This window comes from Micropterus salmoides, unplaced genomic scaffold, assembly GCF_014851395.1.
Source record: "Micropterus salmoides isolate LMB-PRFRI ecotype aquatic unplaced genomic scaffold, ASM1485139v1 Ms_hic_scaffold_8, whole genome shotgun sequence".
Classification (NCBI taxonomy): Eukaryota; Metazoa; Chordata; class Actinopteri; order Centrarchiformes; family Centrarchidae; genus Micropterus; species Micropterus salmoides.
This window is the reverse complement of record NW_024044570.1, coordinates 21,768,951-21,789,884: the sequence shown is the minus strand read 5'-3', so window position 1 is coordinate 21,789,884 and position 20,934 is coordinate 21,768,951. Positions and strand designations below refer to the sequence as shown.

The window sequence follows — 20,934 nt, the reverse complement described above, 5'->3', positions numbered from 1 at the left end:
TGCATCTCTCTCTCTATAGTGCTTAGGTGTACCAGCCGCCCCACCTACACCCCCAGTCCCCCACCCTTGACCTAATGCAGATAGAGTTTTGGAATTGATGTTTCCAGAAACTGTTAGCGAGTGTGTGTATTTTGTTTTCACATTTTCTCCCCACCAACGCAGCAGCACTAAAAGGCCAATAGTCCACCCTCCTTTTTGCTGTTTCTCTTAAAGGTATGAGTATTGAGCATGGTTTTCTGTGTGTGTTTATGTGTGTCAGGGGTGTCAGTGTCAGGGCTAATGGTCTCTAGCAGGGGCGCCAGCCTGAAGATTTATGCCACAAATTAGTCAAATGTGATCAAACAGCAACCCAGTTAATCATGCAGGACCCACGTTTGTCCCTGCTTTATCTACAGGCATAATTATAGACACCCATTGCTGTGACAGGCCAACGGCAGGCCCCTGCGGAGTGGTATTGGGGGGCCGCCACGCAGTGTTGTCACAGTGATGAATGTCTTAGTGGTGCGGGTAGTGTTTTAAACACGTATATACTTAACACCCCCTTGTGAATGCTGTGAGTGAAGGCATGGCCCCTGCAGAACTGGTCTAACTGTTAGATGAGGATCGGCTTCCTAAATGAATATTAGTGTGAATGAGTCGGGTCCCCCTCGCCTCCCCAGCCTCACAATTTGAAGCACTTCAGCCATTAAGAAGAGGCATTGCCATAAATCCAATTCATCATAGGACTCCCAATTCATTATTTAGTAAGTGTTGACTGGTTAAAGCGAGCTCTATCACTCATCCCTTCCCATTTGAACTGCCTCCTCTGCAGCCTCGCAAAACTTGGAATGTGGGAATGGGAATCATCCAGCAGTTTTCTGTTATTCCAGGCCATTACCAAGTGCCATGCTGGGAAAGAGATCCAGTGATGTGTGCTGCAGTGTGTGATTGGAGTGGATCCTCTCTCTCCCCCTCTGACAGCCATTTTAAACACTCGTTTATGCAGCGCTTTTAATATCAATAAGAGAAGCAGGCAGGCAGGCGGACAGGCAGCACTTTCTTATACACACACACACTTACACACACGGAGTGACACACACGGCCTGGCTGGAAATCAGCAGCCTCCATCTCCCTGGTATGACAGGGTGTGGTAATTATGTCTCTGCGAGAGTGTGCGCTGTTTGCTGGGTGAAAAATGATAATGGGGTGATTTTTAAGTGCCATATCTCCCGCACGGGTAATGAAAAGTACTTTTAATCCAGTTCGGAGGAACGGAGGGGTGGAGGAGAGGAGTGGCTGGGGAGAGGAAGCAGAAGGGTTTGTTGTGATGGGAGGAGAGGAGGAGGAGTGGAGGAATAAGAGGGTTCTCTGAGGGTGGAGGGATGCTGATAGAGGGAGCTGAGGAAAAGAGGGAGATGGGGGAGTTCTGTATGGAGATGAGGGGAGAGGACGAAACCAGAAGCGAGGAGAGGTTTCAAGGCAATGCGGTGGCTGAAATGTGTTCGTGTGTGTGTGTGTGTGTGTGTGTGTGTGTGTGTGTGTGTGTGAGTGTTGTTGTTGTTGTGCCAGGGGAATGCCTAAGCCTTGGCATGAAGCTTGAGCTCAGCAATTAGAATAATTAAGGGGGACTGACAACCTTTTAGAGTCTCTCTCCCTTCCCCTCTCTTTCTCTTCCCATCTTCTTTCTCTTTCTCTCCCATTCCTGTGCCAGCTGTAAATGTGGAGTATGTCAGACAACAATATGTCAGTTATGTCAGGTCAACACACATGTGCAATTGTTAGAAGTCTGGGAGTGTCAGGTGCATGATCACCAGTGTGGGGTGTCAACTCTCATTTCCAACACTTTCACCTTAATTTGTGCACACGATAAAACTTGCATTTACACAACCTGTGTATGATGCACTCATGCTGTGGAAAGAGGCTATTCTGTAAAACATAGCTCACTGATATTACTCTGCAGTCAGGATCACCCAAAAGGACTTATCACAATCACACCTTCCAAGTAAAGACTGAAGAAATAGGTACGTTGTTATGCTCACACAAGGTTGTGTGTGTGTGTGTGTGTGTGTGTGTGTGTGTGTGTGAGAGAGAGAGAGAGAGAGAGAGAGAGAGAGAGAGAGAGAGAGAGTTCACTAATGACTTCACACACCATTAGCGCCTTTGCTTGATATGTCACACTTCATTATGTACTTAGATCAGTGGTGCATAAACTTGGAAGAGAGTGTGCACACGTATGAAGTATGTTTGCACTGGGGAGTGTGTGGCTATACCAACTTTTTTTTTTACAACTCTCCTCTTGTATAGCACGCCAGTGGATATTACTGTTTTTTTTGGGGGACGTACAGGTTTTATGTGACTAAAAATCGTTGGATAATTAAATAATTTGCCACATTGTTACATGTTACAATGAATATTAAATTGTCTAAAATGTTATGTTTTAGGTAACTTATGTAAGTCTAGTTTATGCTTTTTTTAATGTAAGGAGGCTGCAGGAACTAATGCTCTTGTAGTCCACAGCAGACAGTAACTTTACATAACATTAATTTTGTTCAGTGAAGGATATTTCACCTTCAATTACTCCAGAATAATTTTGGGACCAGTTTCATTCTTCTGCTGACCCAAACTTGGCTCTGGACCCAGAATAAGATTGTCACAGGGTTAGTCTGTATAATCTGTATGCAGGACACCTTAGAGCAAAAAATAAATGTCCTTGTCTAAGCAGATACATTTCTATCGGTTTAAATCTGCTTAACATTTTATAATAGGGGCCTGATATATGGAGAGTTTATTTGTCTTCATAATTTACAAGATCTCTTGTGTGTGATTCATAGATCAATTACTCAAAGAGCCACCACTGTCCAAACATTTATTCTACTGTTTAAGCATGCCTTTGTATATAAATCCATCATAAATCCTAAGTGTAAACTGTGTGTGTGTGCGCACGTGCACCTATGCAGGTATCGGTGTTTATGTGCACATGCTTATGTGCTGGTATGTGCATGCAGAGTATGTGATATGTTTTAATTCGTTGTAAACAGACAGCGGTGCGGCCAGGCAGGTTGGTTTTATCACAGTGTGTTTATCTTAATTCCCCTCAGTCTCTTTCAGTCCTACCATCCATTACCTGTCTGAGGAGGCAGCATGCTCTCCTGGGCCCCCACGCACAAACCTACACTGTTACCTTGGTGCTAAAAATATGACGATATGAATGTATGAGAGTATGTATGTACTGCTCACTGTGTGTGACTAACTGCCTGCGTCTTTGTCAGTGTCATATGCTTTGTTGCCTTGGCTTATGGAGAAGATGGTGTTTTCACAGCGGCCCATTGTGACCTTGGCTGTGTAAACGCGTTTGTAATGCAATCATGAGTGGAGGAGAGGAGCTGCTCTGACAAGAAACCATAAACAGGCTAATAGATGCATGCCATGCTAACATGACACATCAAACACATCATGTTACATTGTGTGCCATGCCACACACACACACATACACACACACACACAGGACAGGTCTGAGTATATGCAAAAGAGAAAGGGCATCAACATGGAAATATGAGAGATCCAAACGCTTTCATGCGCACACTGTATGTAGGCTCACACTACACCCCTGTGTGGAGAATGACAGGCTCTTTTGGGGGGTGCGACACTCTCCCCATGCTGTTTGTTTTTAGGGTCACATCTTGCCCTCCAACTCCTGACCCCTGACCTTTGATCTTAGTCCGTCAGCCAGCAGACACCAGCATGGAGCTGACAGCTCCCAATGCCCACTGACCCCAAAAGCAGAGAGACAGAGAGATAGAGATGAGAGGGAGACAGAGCTTTGACCATCGACCTCTCTTGGAGGAGGGAGCGGTGTACACACAGCAAGAGTGACAGTTTACCTGTTCAAAGAGGTCAAGAAGTGAGAAAGACAAATAACACAACAACAACACAGGTCTCATTTATGAAATATGAAAAGCCAAGTTAGAAGAAATGAAAAAAAAAAAGAAAGGGATGTGAGGATTGAGGAGAAGGAGGAGGGGGGGAGGGGGAGGAGGTGAGGTATGGAGTGGGAGGACAAACATGCGTGAACCTGGCGAGTGGAGGTCACCCTCTGCCTGAGGAGACAGGTGCCTCAAGATTAGCCTCCACATTAATGGCCTTTACTTACACACACACACACACACACACACACTTACACGCTGCAAGCCAGTCCTAGAGAACACCTATACCACAGGGATGTGGAACTAGTGAGAACACAGCCCTGACTCTCATATCCTATTTATACATCCTTTGCTGTACATTACAATCCTATTTAGCTCGCCCTGCTTCCTACACAATCCTATTTATGGATTCACCCCCATCCTGCCACCACCACCACAACGCGCCCCCTTCCTCTCTCGAATCCTATTTGTGTGCCCCCTCCCCCTGTATGCAGGTGCCATCTATCCAAAAGGCTGCCCTACTGGGTGTGTGTAAGCTGTGATTCAGATGAGTTTTTGTGTGTGTGTATGTGTGTGTTCACCAGTGATTTGTGTGTTAATGTAACACTGAAATTGGAGTGTTTCACCTAGAAATAAGAGAAACACTGTTCTTGCCAGTGTGACAGACATCAGTCATTTGTTCTGTGGCTAACTAAGGCGCTTATTTAGTTCTTTGAAGGCAAAAATGCATTGTTTGTTTTAGTTTTTTTTTTTTACCTCACATCATTATGCACTGAGAGGAACGAGTGTCAAATCAGTCAAATCTCTTAAAGGTGAAGGAGATTGGAGGTGCTTGTGCTCTTCAACATCCTCCATCTGATGTAATTCATTCCACATCCCCGTCTCTGCATTCACATACCGTCTACAAGTAAAGATGAGCGTCTGTGTCTTCTGTCCCGTCCCATCGCCGCCTGTCTCTGTGACAGGCCTCTTATCCTCCATTAGTGTATTTAAACAGGACAAAGTGCCTGTCCATATCATGGGCCTGTCTCCTCCTGACTCCCCTACCTGTCACTCACCCAGCGTTATGAAAGCATCCTCATTCTGTTTGAAGGTGGGAGATGAAAGGAGAAAAGCAGTCAGGGACCTGGTTGGCCTGACAGACCAGATTAGAGTAGCCGATCCTTGAGGAAGAGGTACGAGGGAGGAGAGAGAAGGGTGAGGATGTTCCTGCCGAACTGGATTATTGGAGGGGGTGAAGGAAAGGTATATGTAGAGCAAGGGTCTGTGCTTGTCTTTATTAAGGGAAGGAAGGGGTAGCAAAGTGGGTGTGGAGACTCGTGTGTCGGTTCATATTAGGAAGACAGGTGTCGGTTGGCTTTCCAGTTGCACTTGAGCTGAAGGACTCGTGTCTCACAAACAGAGGTGATGATGAGCCAGCAACAAAAAAACTTCACATGCCGAAACAGTCTTTTCCTGATGAAACAGACAGGCCGCCAGAGCACAAGGTCAAACAACTCACTATGCTGCTGCTGTTGTATCTCCCCCAATTTGTATACACAGCTGGACTAGTTCACGTTATATTGATACTCGGCGTGAGTCTTAGGCAAAGCATTTCAAACAAATGATATATGACGTCTCCCATTTGGCAGACATTTTTATCCAAAGCCAACACCAGAGTGAAATAGTGTGACTGAGCTAAATTTATTAATCATTCAATTAACTAAATGTTCCTTCTTGGTATGGTTCAGATGAATGGACTGTCAGTCTTTAATGCAATCTAATTCTCAGCACACCTCAAGAGAGATGCTGAGAACTTAACTGCTCTGCAACTCTTTCATTTCTCTCACTCTCACTGCATTTCACCTGCATTACTCATTCCTCTGTACGCTTTTGTCACACTCATTTTTTCTTTATTTCTCTGCATCTTTTAGTGTAAGTCCAGATTTTCCCCTCTAGTAGCAAGAGTTTAAGTCACCCTGCAGCGTACTATCTTCATCTCTCCCTCTGTGTCTCTTTCTTACCTTCCCTCCTCAGATCGAGTCTTCCTCTATGTCTTTGGGGCCGGCTGGTAAAGACAGTCGGGGCAGTCGATCGTATCAGACTATCAGGCCAGTTAAACCATAAATTACCTGCAGCTAACAAAGCGTGCGGCTGTAACTATTACACAGGCAGACAAAGTCACCCCGGCCCACACGGCTGGGCTACACACCCTCACACGCTGAATGATAGCAGACCAAAGAGAGTGCAGGCAGAGTGTTTGTGTGAATCTGGTCAGTCGCACACTGAGATTTCAGTATTCACAGCATACAACTTCAAACACAGGCGGCAAAGGTGATAATACGGTCCAGTCAAAGAGGCAGATGATTAAATAAAATCAGCACGATAGCGCTGCAACAAAACTTATATATGATTTGAGGATTAATATTAAAAACCGACAAAATACTTATATACCATTGTTCTAAAGCATTTTCTTCACTCTAGTGTGAAATTATATCAGAAATTATGGGTTAATGTGCCAATTTAATAATAATTAATTATATATATGTACAAATGACAGTTAAGAAACAAGTAAAACAAATATTAAAAAGTAGTAGAAGAAAACAAAAACCTAAAATACGAAGAGAAAATAATAAAACCAGTATCCAGCTTGCCAAAATTGATGTTTAAGAGGTGGGGTATTTGTCCATTTTAACTTGTCAATTAATAAAGAACATCCAGCAGAGTTGTATTATACACATTTTTTCTCTCTGTTGAAAGGAGGTATGCCAAATTCATAGGGTTGTTTCATTTTAGCTTTTTTTACGTAAACGGTTTTTGCAAATGGCATATCTTTCTAAATCACTTAGAGCATGACTGGTATGCCTGAAATCCCATAACCTCTACTGTCATCAGGTACAAACACATAACACCCAAACATCCAGTAATCTGATGGTATTTGCAAATGATTAGAAACTTCTGCACAGTTAATTTATATGGGACTTCATTAGGCTGGTGGTGTGGCACTGTCCCTGTATGTTTAACTATTTGTTGTGTAGAGACAGAGCAGTGTGTTTCCCTCTCCCAGCTGTGTGCGCAGGTCTGTGTTATTGGCTAATTGAGAGCGTGTTCTGTGCTGCAGCTCTGCCCCAGAGGTTACTGTTAGCACACACACACACTGTAGCAGGACAAATGAGAATACACCCCGCCATCTGCCCAAGAGAGACACTGCCTCGCCCTCTCCTTGTCCCTCTACCCTTGTCCCACTCTTCTCTTTTTTACTCTTTATGTCTCATTTTTATTCCTTCCTTCATACTCCCACCTCTCTCTTTTCACACTCCCACACCTCTGCCCCATCCTTTCCCCATATATTCTATTCTACCTTCCCATTTTAACTGTTTTGACCCTCCTGTTTCTCTCTCTGTTCACCACCTCTTCATTTCTACCGCTCTTGTTACACCGGCTTTTTTTCTGCTACCTGCCTCTCCAGCCTAAGTATGTCAGTGGGAGGTGAGTGTGTGTTTGTGTTATGATGTGGGGGATTCAGGCTGTCGTGTTACGGTGTTACCATACTCCGACCGCAGACTTTCAGAATGTTCCGTGGGCGCGATCCATAGGGGCTGACACCGAAGGTGACCCCCGGTCGGTAACCTTGGAGACCAACTTTATTAAAATGAATTTGAGTAGAGGGGCCGTCCTGACAGCAGCATAATTACATCGCAGAGCATCAGCACTAATTTATGCAGCCCGCATTCAACCGGTCAGGAGTGCCGAGATGGGGTCAGCGTGGACACACACAGAAACACACCCATACATGCACTCACACACACAGGAGTTTATTGGACAGACACTCTCACACTGACTCAAAAACACACACACATACACATGGATCAGCATACCAATAAAAATAGTTAAATACATTCAGTTTCTTCTTACACCGCACAATGCGGTGGCGCATCCGTCTTTTACCGCTTTGAGGGTCAATGTGTGTTTGAATGTATGTAGGCATGCATATGTGTGTGTGTGTGTGTGTGTGTGTGTGTGTGTGTGTACATAGAGACAGTGTGTATATTTAGCAGTGTTATAGAGACAGGCGCTGGACAGATCTTAGTGTATCAGTATTAGTGTCATGGCCTGATAAGTGCAGCAGAGGGACTGCTCAAAAGCACATCAAATACAGACTGCAAACTGACAGATAAAATACTGCATGTTTTTTTATGTGTCTCTAAAGTTTTATGCGTTTAATCAGTACACACACAGAGAAAAAAAGAATGTACATATATTTTCACTGTAATGGTCTAAAGGCCCCTTTTAGACCACATGACACTAAATCTCCCTCACTGAGGAAATTCAATCAGACAGGATAGCGACTAAATTACAGGTATTAGGTACAGGAATTTACAGGTAAAGTGACCTACCTTAACTATTCATTGGTAGAAATAACACATTCATTATAACAAGTAAGTCATGTCTCAGAGGTTTGCTCTGCAGTCCTTTGGGTTTATTGTCCCAAAAGTTACTATACTACTGCTTTTCTTAATGCTAGGTTTGCTCAGCACCCTGTTTTTCTAAAAACTTTCTCAAAAATAAACAATCTCGCTATTTCCTCAATATTAAGCTGGTGACATAGCAACTTGACCAAACCCAGACTTCTACATGTGAACAAAAATGAAAAGTTTTTGGATAAAAACCTATAATGTACAATAAAAAGTGTAAATGAAAACATTTTAGTGCAGTCTTGTTGATTGTGACAGCTTTTCATTCAGCATACAACTAACACTTTGTAATTGCCATCACTTTTATTCACGTATTGATTAGTTAGGTCCTCTGTGCTCATTAGGCTTCATTAACAAAGATCCATAATGACAAAAGTGTGTTATTCTTGCTGCAGCACAAACAGTTCTACAGTTTTGTCATCCTTTCCCTGATCTTAGCTCGGCTTCTTCTCTGATGATGTTTCCAGCATCCAGTCATAAGCCCGGTGACGAGAAGTCTGCCCCTTAGAGGATAACACAAGAGACGGAATAAAGTGCGAAGCTGTGGAGGATCAGAAGGGAGAGGGGAAGAAGGGGTCAGAAGAAGAGAAGCAGGAGAAAATGCAGTAGAGGAGTGTAAAAGGGGGTGAAGAGGTGGGAGATGGATATAAGTCACAGCTCCAGTCACTCCATTGTAGCCGTTGTGACCAAGGGCACACTAATCTATCCCATTAGCAGATCTCTCCAACTCTCTCATAATGTTACCGCTAGCTGCTCTCCTGTGACATGTTCCTGGTTTGTGTGTATGTGCGTGTGTGAGGAAAGAAGAGAGATAGGTGTGTGCACATGTGTGTGTGTGTGCGCGCGCCGAATGACAGTTCAGCTAGTTGCTCTCTTGTGAAAATGACACGTTCCTGCCAAATTAATATCATTACTATCAGAGTTTAATGGGCCAGTGCTGCCTTCTTATTTAAAACAGAACATCCCTCTCTCGACCTCCACCGTGAGGGAAGGGGGGGTAAATGTGCGCGATAGACAATGTGATAAGACTTTCCCCCCCCTACAGCCAAAGAGGTGTTCAGATGAACTTGAAAGCAAACAAACAGAATATTGTAGATAAAAAGTACATGATGCTGCCGTGGAGGAAAGACCTTAGACAAAACATTTTCATTTGCAACTGAAGCTCACTTTCAGTGGGACTAAGACTACTTATCATTCACAGTTTTTTTCCCCCAGCCATGTCAGTCACTTACCTAAAAATACATTTCCCTTTCTGTTTTGTGATAGCTTTAAAATATATCTCTGCTCTTTTAAAGGGGCTATATGTAAGTTTTTCAATGAAATTACTTATTAATAAATACAATTTTTATTGCCTCATTGTCAATGGGGTCCTGCAATGGACTGGTGACCTGTCCAGGGTGGCCTTTCGCCCAATGTAAGCTGGGATTGGGTCCAGCCCCCCGCGACCCTGTATGCAGGATAAGCGGTTGGCAATGGATGGATGGATGGATGGATTGTCAATGGGCTCAAAACTCACTTAAAAATGAAGAGTACGCCTGTTTTCTCTGCTGCTTGCATCAGCCACTATTCTGCTATAAATGTCAGATTCAGCCCTGTGCACACTCCCGAGCCTCTCTCTGACTACAGTGACAACACGGCAGCTAACGACATGCACACTAACACCATAAAACAACCGGCTCACAGCAAAACACAGGCTCCACGTAAGGATACAAAACAACAATAAAGTTTTATGTGCCGAAGCCCATCAGACCAAACCAAAGGACCAAAGGTTCAGATAATGTTGAGTGTACATTAGTAAAGCTGGAGAAACAGAGAAAGTCCTGTTAGCTCGCCGGCTAACGCAGAGCAGTAGCTAACGTTATCTGTTGCAAAGTTGTAATGTTATCGCTTTTCACACTACTTCACCAACACAACCCATATAACTATCCTGTGTACCACTGGTATTATGTCAAATTGTTGATTTAGCCTACAAGATATTATGTAACGGTAAAAAGCAAATGTGGAGTGATTTGTTTACTAGCCTATAGTGATGCAAGCAGGGCAGCAAGCTAACACTACATTAGCTTGGACCTGCCGCTGTTTGCTTCGTAACGTTCAATTTAGATTTATTGTGGTTTTACGATACTCGGGTACACAGCTTCTCCCCCTCTCAGTCGCTGTAACTAACTTGACCCACATAATATACTAATAATATAATATATAATATTGCAACAAAACGGTCACAACAACACAGAAGAAAAGCCATCCACTTACACTACAGTAAAGTTACTGGCTGCGGTCTAACTGTTACAAAGTGTGACAACAATCTCGTTATAATATTCAGTCCACCTTACCGTTTCATTATCATCCAATATATTTAGCTGTGCTGACATTGCTGAGCCTCCGGAGAAAGTTAAACAGATAGGAAAGATAGTTACTGAAAGCAGACAGACGAGCTATCGATGTAGCACGTTGGCTAAATGCAGTAAATGTAACGTTATCATGTAATGAGCATGGATTAGTTCAACTTCAAGCTGATAAAACCATTACTGTAACGTTGCAGTGGGAGTTTCAAGCATGTTGTGTGAAGCTGTCACCCTGTCTGTATGTCTCTATCGCCGATGTCACCCTGCCTTTTTTTTGGGAGTACTGTGCCAATATGCCGGTGTCTCGCTACGCTGGTACGGAGCTGGTTTTGATCTGCCTCTGAGCCGAGAACGTTGAAGTAACAGAACCTGAACATGTCTGTGTGAAAAGCCACAGACTGTTTATGTATATGTTTATTGCAGGATTTCTGTATGAAAGCAGTTGTGTTTTGGTTTATGCTCGCTCATGAGTTCAAGCGAGCATGCGTACGAGCACAAACCTGGTTTTAAGCTTAAAACTGCACCGCTAGTGGCCGCTGAAAACTACATGATGCCCCTTTAAACAATGGGGCTCCCTTCCCAGTTGTGATGTTCAATTTTGGGATTGTGTTCTCAGTGGTCATTACAGCTGAGAGCATGTCTGCAGTTGGAGTGACGGCTGCTGTCATTGCTGGTTTTTATAAAAAGGTCTGTGTTAGGGGGCTCCTGCCTTTTAGTTTGGAGGAAAAATACCACTTAGAATTTTGGAGGCAGCTTACAGATGTTTGGCTTTTGGGTACATTTTCTTTCATAGCTTGTGTTTTACAGTATGCCTTTCTGGTCATTGGTTTTCCTTTCTTTTACAGTACCTTACAGTAGGTGTGCGTACAGTATGAGCAGTCTGTTAGGGTGTCATTCTTCACTTGGAGTCAGCACTGTGATAATGAGTTCATTTCGAAACACACTCCGCGGGCTGCCTGTGCATGTAGGCGCATGCATGGTAGTCTTTCCACATGTGTGCTTATTTCCACACTCTGTATACACGTGGATACACTACATTGCATGCGTGTGTGTTTTGTGGTAGGTGCACACCTGAAAACGTGTGTGTGTGTAGGGGGGAGATTGTGAGTGTGTGAATATGTCAAGTTGCCGCAGGAGACCAATTAGATGGTGCATCAGTGAGGAGGTGAGCATACACACACCTGTGTGTGGCCCTATTACACCAGCTCATCACACGCTCTCATACCGACACACAGACAGCATTGCTCTGCTCATAATAGAAACATACTGACACTTACAGTACATTGACCATATGGAATAATGACTTCACTGCGTCAAACTGTCGAACGTGAGTCACCAGCATGCATTATTTCAACCAGGTGTTACTAACTTAACCAACTTTGTGAATTTTGGGTTATCTTACTCGTGCTGAGTGGTTGGCGTGACTAATATGTACTGAGGTTTTCTTCACTCAAACCTGCACGCCTTGTGGTGTTCATACACAGTACGTGAGATCCAAAAGTGATTCAGTCCAAACTTTGAGGTGTCGTGCACTGACACAATCAGGTGAGAGTGAAAAGGCAGATCACAGCCAATAAAGCAGCCAGGCCTCTTCATGTATAATTCAGATATTTTATGGAGGGCTATGCACCCATATGGACGTGCTAAAGGAAGACTAAGGCCATTTCCAGCCACAGAAAATCCCTTTTAAAAGCTAATCCCTGTGCCAGAGTCCTGCTCCTTTTACTGCTCCTCTTTAATGAATAGGTGTCCAATAAGGCCTTTTATTGTCTTAGCATATGTTGCTTTTATTAGGGGAAAATAATTAGGTTGTGCGGATCACTTCGGAAGTCCTCTCGCAAGATAAAAATGAGATAGTTTCACAGTCGTTGCGCAAGTCCTTCTGACTCCTCATCGTTTTCCCCTTGGATGGCTTGTGTCCTAGCTCCCTCATCTCCTCCTCTCCATTGTTTCCTTCTCCGCTCTCCTTGTCCCTCCTCTCATCTTTATACCTCCCCTCCTCCTCTCCCTCTTGTCCTTTGCATTCCCTCCACCACGTTCCTCACTTCCTCTTCTATTGTTCCCTGGAACATGCGAGCATTAAATGTATGCATGGATGTCGCATTGGACTGCACATTTATACACACACACACACACACACATAACAGATGAACAATAACAGTGTGACAGGAGGCTGTTGATGACTGACACTCGGTTGATCTTATCTGCCGCAAAAGGGGTAAAGGGAGGGCCGCAGAGAGAGAAAGAGAGAAATAGTGTGTGTGTGTGTGTGTGTGGGGGGGGGGGCTGTTGTGCCTTGTGTTGTGTTCCTGTCACTCGTACATAGTTTATTCCTCTGCTCCTTTCTCTCTCTGCCTTCTCATCTTCTACTACATCACTCTGGTCACTTATATAGAAAGAAAGGATGGCAGCAGGGCTCATCTGTGATCTGGGACCCCAGGCAAAGTGATCCATTTACCTCCAAGAGGTCCTACTATGGCCGTTTACCCACGAGACCTCAGTTACACTAGCACTGTATGCCCAGTTCTGTAAGTTATGAGGCCGGAGGGGGATGGGGTTGCAGGGGAATAGGGATCTGCAGAGGGTTGATGGAAAAGAAGGGGGCAGAGGAAGGAGTGGGGGGCAAGGCTGAGGGACTGAGAGGGATTGAGCTGGTGATGATGAAGGAATGGAAAGAGAAGGAGGTAGGGAGGAGGCTGGTCCTTCCGTCCTGCCATTAATGCCCCTCAGGGGAGAACACTGCCTGTAGGTGAGTATTAGCCATCAGCCTGTGGGCTAATGGAGGGTATGAAATAGAGTTTAGTACGTACAGATGACTAGGGGTAGACTAATCACTGGAGACACATGAAGAGGAGAGCTGGTCATTCTCAGGGGATCTAAACAAGTTCTCAGTCAGATTGTGGACATGTTCCAAGTCAAATAAAGGCTTTAGTCTATATTCAATGCTGTTGGGTGTGTATAAATGAATAGTTTGTGCATATGGATTAGATTATACAGGATTTATACAGGACTCTCTTGTAAAAGAGGAAAAATTCTCAATGGGACTTTTCCTGTTTAAATAAAGGTTTATATATATTATCATGCTAGAATTGAGAGAACGCACCTTTACTTGCTTATGTATAATGTTATCTTCGCCCTACCTCAGTCAGGGTGACAGAGGTCACCACAGAGAAACAGGGGTGAGAGTCAGGGTGCTTTCTGAAGTGTGCGCTGAGGTGTTTGAGGCGCTAATCTCCTCTCCTCTTGGTTCAGTGGTCAAGCTGAATGGAGGGACAGCTTGTTTATCTGAGGGGACCGCGTTACCCGGGATTCCCCCTACAGCTGGGCCAGGCACGCTCAGCTGAGCTGTCGGCTCGCAGAGGTTGATAGCCATGCACACACACCACACATTCACACTTAAATTGCACATACACAGAGGACATTTTGATTTCAATGGTTATTTATTAAATGTAAAATATCTTTAGCACAGATTAAAAATCAGACACCTCCATCTATTTGAAACACCACAGGCTGAAAAAAAACATTCCTGAAACAGAATCACAATCCCCTTGGAATCCCACTTTCAGGATAGCTAGTCCACGAGGCTGGGCAGAGGGCTGAGGCAAAAACCGTACTCCTTCTGATCCCTTTACTGGACCTACAAGCCATGAAATACTTTCCAAATGCATGCTGCAGCCTTATTACATTGGATTGTAAAACTTTTTTTGTTCATCAAGTACCTTTAGAATTGAGGTATTTTATAGATGAGGGAAAAAAATCTGTAGTTTACATCTATTTTTCCTAAAATGTGACTGTGTCTAAAACGGGGTAAAAGATTATTTGCAAAATATGATCAGCACTTGTTAACCTCATAGAACTGCTCTACACAGTGGGTACTTGAAATCACAGCCTGTCAGCTCTCCAAGCAAACCAGCAGGCTAACAAAAATTATTTTAAAAATCCAATTTTTGGTTCTGAATGAAACTGTTTTCTTGACCCGCTGCATACCCAGAGGGCCTTCACATGACAAGCATGGACTTGTGCTGTAATGGTCTGTGGTTCATGCCAGGGACTGAACCTCTCAATTTGTGTCCCTGGCATAAATAGCGTTGCCAACATTTAGCTCTGCTGCTGAATTGGAGTGCCATCACAGAGGTCAGCTGGTGAATGCTCCCCCTCTCTTTTCTGCTCTGCCTCAACCCTCGCTGCTGTACAAATGCCAACTGACAACAACTGACACAGATGGTGAGCAGAAACACAGAAGGACAGGCAAAGGAAGAGAACCACCCACAGGAGTAAGAAAACAGGAAGACTCTACACACACTGTCCGATAGGAGAGAGGATATTGCCTGACAATATTAGCAACTCATTTATTTTAAAATGTTTTTATTTTTAATCTTTTCTTTTTTTCTGCTTTTTTAAATTATTCTTTTTTTCTGCACATGCCATATGAGAATTTGGGGATTATAAAAGTACCTGAAAGAATTGCTAGGTTTTCAGCATGCATAGCTGTTTGTATTTACAGGGTTGTATTTACAGGGATGGGCCAAAAACAGACTGCTCTACAGTACTGGGTTTATTTACATCCAGGTCAGAGGGAGAGGTCAGTGTCATAACTACAGATGGGGGGGGGTCACATGCATAGGGTCAGAGAAAGCTCGTACGGCTGAGTACAACTTGGATGATGAAGACACAGAATGGAACACGGCAAAGTAACATTACTGTTAATTCAACAACATCACATCTCCCCCACATACCCTTTTTGCTTTTGAATACGCTCAATAAATTGTTTTCAACAACTGATTATTGCGCAACACTATACAATGACATTTCTATTGCAAGTCCATGAGGTCCTTGGGTATTGAGTCAATACTGTGATTGGAAGACTTGGATCTGATCCCAGAGCAGTTCCAGAGCCGTAGTAGTGGATCCCAGGCTAAGTGCAGGCTCACTGATGTTTATCTACAGTCAGCTTATTGCGGGGTGTTTTGTGAGTATTTTCATATTCAGCATTTGGGTGTGTTTTTGTTACCCACAGAAGGAGATTCACACAGAGAAGTAAGTAAAATCTGCTCTCACTTGGGACTGTCCTGCTCCTTTGTTTTGTCATATTGCTGTGGTGCTTCGATCTTTAGAGTTTTATTTTTAACACATTGGTTCACCTAATCTGTTCCAACTCCTCCCCTCCCAAAATTAGTGTGGTAGTAGCACAGCAGTTTTTCTTTATGGGGAATGTCAGGCAAAGTCTCAAGTAATTCAAAAAAGTCCTGGTCAAGTCTTGATTTGTCTTTCAGGTCTCTGAATGCTGACAGTGCTCATTAATGACATGGCACTAATGTTTCTACATAGCTTCTTCACTGCGATGTATTAGATCTTTTAAAGAAAAAAAATTAGTTATACATTGATAACTGAAATGCTAAAGTCATACCCTTTTCTCTTACAGAGATGACTTGGAGGACCCAGAATAAAATATTTGAGGTGGATCCATGTGGCTGGCATTCTGAATAGGCCAATTGCACAGCAATAGGCAGGATGACCAGAAAATCCTAAATGTAATCACAATGATTAAGTAAATGCACTTAATTTACTATAGCTACAAATCCTTTGCACAACAAATGTTGGCACATCATTATTATATCATTATTGAGAATTATTCCAGTCAGAGATGTTCACGTTTTTGTTTTCAAGTCTTATGTCAAGTCAAGCTGTTGGCCAAGTCCAAGTCACAGTCTACAGCTCTGGCTGGTAGAGAACAGCTGTGTTTCTCTGAAGACTACTGTACACAAGGTAATGATTCACATTTAGTTGCAGAAGATAGAACGACACACAGCAAAATCCATCAGTTTGTAGACAGCTAAATTTACAGGCATAATCTACAGTTTCACATGGGTTAGAAATGGTTGTTAACACCAGAGATGTGTATGAATCACACTGGTTCAGTGATATTGCCTTTCATGTTGATTGTTCCAAGTGTTTATTTGCATTTCTGTTCGTGCTCATGTGCAGGCGCATGCTTATGTTCAGGCATGCACGTATGAATACTGTATGTGTTCATGTGCAGTTGTGTAATGTAAGTGTAATCAAGGTGGTTGCGCACCCCCTCTCTTTTCTCACTACCTCACACACCCCGTGCCTTATATCTGCGAACACACACACACACACAATGATAGATGGCTGTGGTGGGTGGTTGAGCATGTTAATGCCTTATCTCATCAGCCTTATCTTCTGCAGAGGTCACAAGGTCAAGTGGTGAGGGGGATGAGCTAAACACCAATAAGATAGCACATTGTTGGATGCGGAGCACAGTCAGTCATATACTGATCCATTCACTGCTAACTGGACTGTTGCAGGCTGTAGAGAAACAGTAGTACAGACTCTTGCTCTTCTAGGAAAAATATTTTTAAAAACGGAAGCACTTTTGAAAGAAAAAATCCTGAAGTCTTCATTATGAAGTCAGTCACTTAAATCTGGATTATGAACATGAATGTTATTTTTTTTTTTATCAATTTTTCAACTTACAGCAGGATGAGTGTTTGGTAACTAGACACAAACAAACTGCTTTGAAAGTCAGCCAAGTTCTAGGGGGTGTCAGCAAGTCAGAGCCTGCAGCACTGAAATCTTCAGTGGAGTAAAAAAGGCATTTAGCTTTCACACGAGCTAAATCAGATGCCCTAAGCGAGGGAGATGAGTTAAACTGAGCGCGTGTGAACCTGCAACTCGGAGACACTGCTTGGCATTTGTCTGTCTTTGATATGGCGACCACTGATGTGGATGAAGTTATCACCCCACTGGCAGGTGAGACAGACAGCGGCACACAGAGAGATGCTGCCTTTTCATCTGCTGTTTACCAGCTCTCTCATCACACTTCGCTTCAAACACGCTCAATCTGCTGCCGCAACGTTACCAACCAGGCTTCCTCCTGGCGGAAGTTTACTTAGAGCTTAGAGGGGGTTGTGTGTAAGTGTGTGTTGGGGGGGTGTGATGAGAAAAATATGTCTTGGAATCTGGTTGGTGTGTCTATTTCGATCATTGCATTTGCATTTATGTGCATACTTTTGTTCTTGCATGTGAAAGTATAAGTTCTTTAGACTGCAGTGGATCTTTCCACTTCATGTGTGTTGGTCTCACAGCTGCTTTAGGAAGCTGTTCAGACGGTTGGCATGTAATGTGACTCCATTATGCATGTGTGTATGTTTGTGAATCTTGCCCATGTTTGACTACTGCCTATATGAGGTTGTCTCACTGTGTGCCAGTAGTCTATGCTGTGCTAAACATTAGTCCTCAGTCTTCACATCACTGCCCCCACACCCCCCCACCTCTCATTGGGAGATAAAGAGGCGAGCCATTTCATGTGTCCGTATAGAAGTCGTCTCCAGCTCTGGAGTTTGCAGGGAAGCTGTCACAGCAGCTTTTAGCTGGAGCTGCAACATGAAAGATCCCTCTTTGAGGAGTTGGGTTATGTGTGTAATTCTCTCTGACGTGTTTATTCTGCTGCAGTTTCCACTTTCATTTTCAAATGTCACAGAAGGCTCCCTCCTCCAAGAATATCCCTACTAATTACTGACTGATGGGACAGGGTGTATTAGAGAACTTAGCAGGTTGCGTCCCAATACTGCAATGTTACTTTTACATTGCACCTCGGCTTGAGACGACATAAACAGAGTCAATTTCGGGTTTGAGACTTGAGTGATTTAAACTTGCCTAAAAGATGACAGAGGACTTACTGAAAATGAGCCGGAGGGAACGCCTTGTGTCGTGTGTGTCTCTGTGTGTTTGTGCATTGTGTGTGAAAATATCTATAACCAACCAACTTCTGATTTAAACACTTAGGTACAGAATTGTACTTGCATCCTTTCTAATATGAATTCTATGAATTCAACTTTGAAAGCCTGGCTGAACCCATATACACAATATGTGAAAATATACATATTCATGACCATGGCATTCAAACCTGCTCTTTTACAATATACATAAAAGCTGTAGTTTCCCTGGTGATTCCCTTCCAGACAGGAGCTGGTGTAATTTTCTTGTCCATGTTCTCACCTTCTCCACTGTGAGTCTAAACATCTGCAGCATTCACATGGTCCCATATAGCCAGAGGTCCTATACACACCGGGTAGAGAAATAAATAAATATATGTATATAAATATATGTACAGTACGGGGTTTTGCTGTTCCCATGGTAATATGACCCAGTCATCATGGGCTGCAGGAAGTGGGGAGAGACAGCGTGTGGAGTCTTTTTAATTTTTTCCTGTTGACACTCTGTCCAGCTGTCCCTTTTTGGCTGTGTGTGTGTGTGTGTTTGAGAGTGTAAAGAGGACAGAGAGATGTGGTCGGTGTCCGCAGTTCTTCCTCTCTCTTTTTCTCTGGACAGGACACGTCCTAATGTGTGTGTGTCAGTAAATGAGTACTCTGTATTTTGTCTCCTCCTTCAGACTGACGCCGTCTCATTGTCTCAGTCTCATGACTCGCCCTCCTGAACTCATATCTCTTTCTGTGCGTTTGCCTGTCCACAGCAACAAGGGGCAGCCACTACGGTGTACTGTGCCGTAGCTCCGGAGCTGGAGGGATTAGGCGGCATGTACTTCAACAACTGCTTCCGCTGCCATCCGTCCATCCAGGCCCAGGACCAGAGCAGCGCCGCCAGCCTGTGGGAGCTGAGCGAGCGCCTGGTTGCAGAGATGTCTGCAGGAATACAGGCCCTCTGATGGACAGACGAGGAGGAGGAGGAGGAGGAGGAGGAAGGTGACTAGCCAAACAGGAATCAAAATTGTAAGGGTCATGGTGATGTCCATTTAGGTATGAACTGAATAAAAGGTAACTGTACTCTGACTGTACAATACAAGAGAGCTGCCAAACCACGGAAGTCCATCTGGATATGTCACATCACTATGGGGGCTAAAACACACTACATATACAGTACAGGGTGGGTATTTCATTTACACTCTATAGAATAAATGAAAGCTTGAGTTGTGTTTAGCTCTGCTGTGGAAGTTTACAATGGGCGGTGGGGGGGGGGGGAGAAGATTTGGGACAAATTCAGGAATCATTTAAAGTTCTTTCTGTGTTTGTCTCTGTAGCTTTTTTATAACTCTCTCATATCTTGTCCTTTTCACGACTGTCTATTTAAAAGAGTAAAGAAGCATATGACCTGTCTTATTAACAACACAGGGTTACCTAATAAGCATACACTCTCTGGCATATGTATCTTCTTCCAGCAATAGTGTCACTATATGGCAAATATTGCGTCTTCCTGATTAATGTCTGTATATTCAGCATCCTTTTGTCTAGTTCTATGTAGATGTTGATGTTTCCTATTGAGATACAGAGAGTGTTGGTTAATCTTTGTGCTAAATCTTTTTGGGCATAGAAGAAATAAGGAGTAATGGGCATGTGACACTCATGGATATATAAACACACTAGAGATATGGTTATTATGGCTATATACATTATTCTGCAATCATCTTATTTCTTATCAATGTCCCTATTTGTTTTCTGTACAGTATTTACAATATCCTGATTTCTGATCATGTGCTAAAGGGGTGTGGACATCATATTTTTTTTCTGTTCGCTATTTGACTCAACCTACGTATTAATAATCTAAACTCTGGTAAGTCTAAATTACAATTTGGAGGTATTTCTGGGATGATCCGTGTCCATTTTAATAGCAAATACAGATGGTGGAGAATCTTATTTCCAGTCCAGGATCTTTAATATCTGCGTTTCTTCCCAAGTTGTTCGAGCAGAAGAATGTGAGTGATTTCTCCTGTTATTATTTTATCATTGTTGTTTTAATATTTAATGCTGGCTTTGGGGTTGCTCTGGATTGGTTGCCCTGAAGCCGCTGTTGGGACGCTTTTGAGACATTGTGCTTTATGGCAGTCTGGGTGCCGTAGGTTGCTCTTGATACATCAGCATTCCAGTGTCATGATATCTGTAAAATAAACAAATGAGAGAGAACATTAAGTAAAAATCTGTTTTACAGTAACATGTGTGAAATCCTTTTAGACACAGAAAGTGGACGTTCATTCATTTGGAGGCCATTAGGGGGAGATATTTGTGTAGGGAACTGACAGGTGAACACTGAAGTCTGACTAAGTAGGACTGTTCCTGAGAAGAGAAATGTATTCAGTGTGTATTAAGAAGCAGAAGCATTTTTCTCTCTGCTTTGTAAATATGCTTTATGTCAGACAGATCAGCCAGCTGATACTACAGATGACCTGCACTCTCACACATGGATCATCAGCTGTGT

At 43.3% G+C, this 20,934-nt stretch overlaps 2 protein-coding genes across 2 annotated transcripts in view; one reads left to right on the top strand and one right to left on the bottom strand.

The window, feature by feature from the left end:
- Positions 1 to 20,670, top strand: part of wwox (WW domain containing oxidoreductase) — a 129,403-nt gene extending 108,733 nt beyond the window's left edge. The window contains exon 9 of the mRNA XM_038705506.1: positions 19,199 to 20,670. Coding sequence (XP_038561434.1) covers positions 19,199 to 19,390 — 192 coding nt within the window. The 3' untranslated portion in view covers positions 19,391 to 20,670. The remainder of the gene's footprint in view (positions 1 to 19,198) is intronic.
- Positions 16,469 to 20,934, bottom strand: part of LOC119893386 (transcription factor Maf-like) — a 47,930-nt gene continuing 43,464 nt past the window's right edge. Inside the window, exon 3 of the mRNA XM_038705508.1 lies at positions 16,469 to 20,616. The gene's annotated coding sequence lies outside the window, so the exon portion shown is untranslated. The remainder of the gene's footprint in view (positions 20,617 to 20,934) is intronic.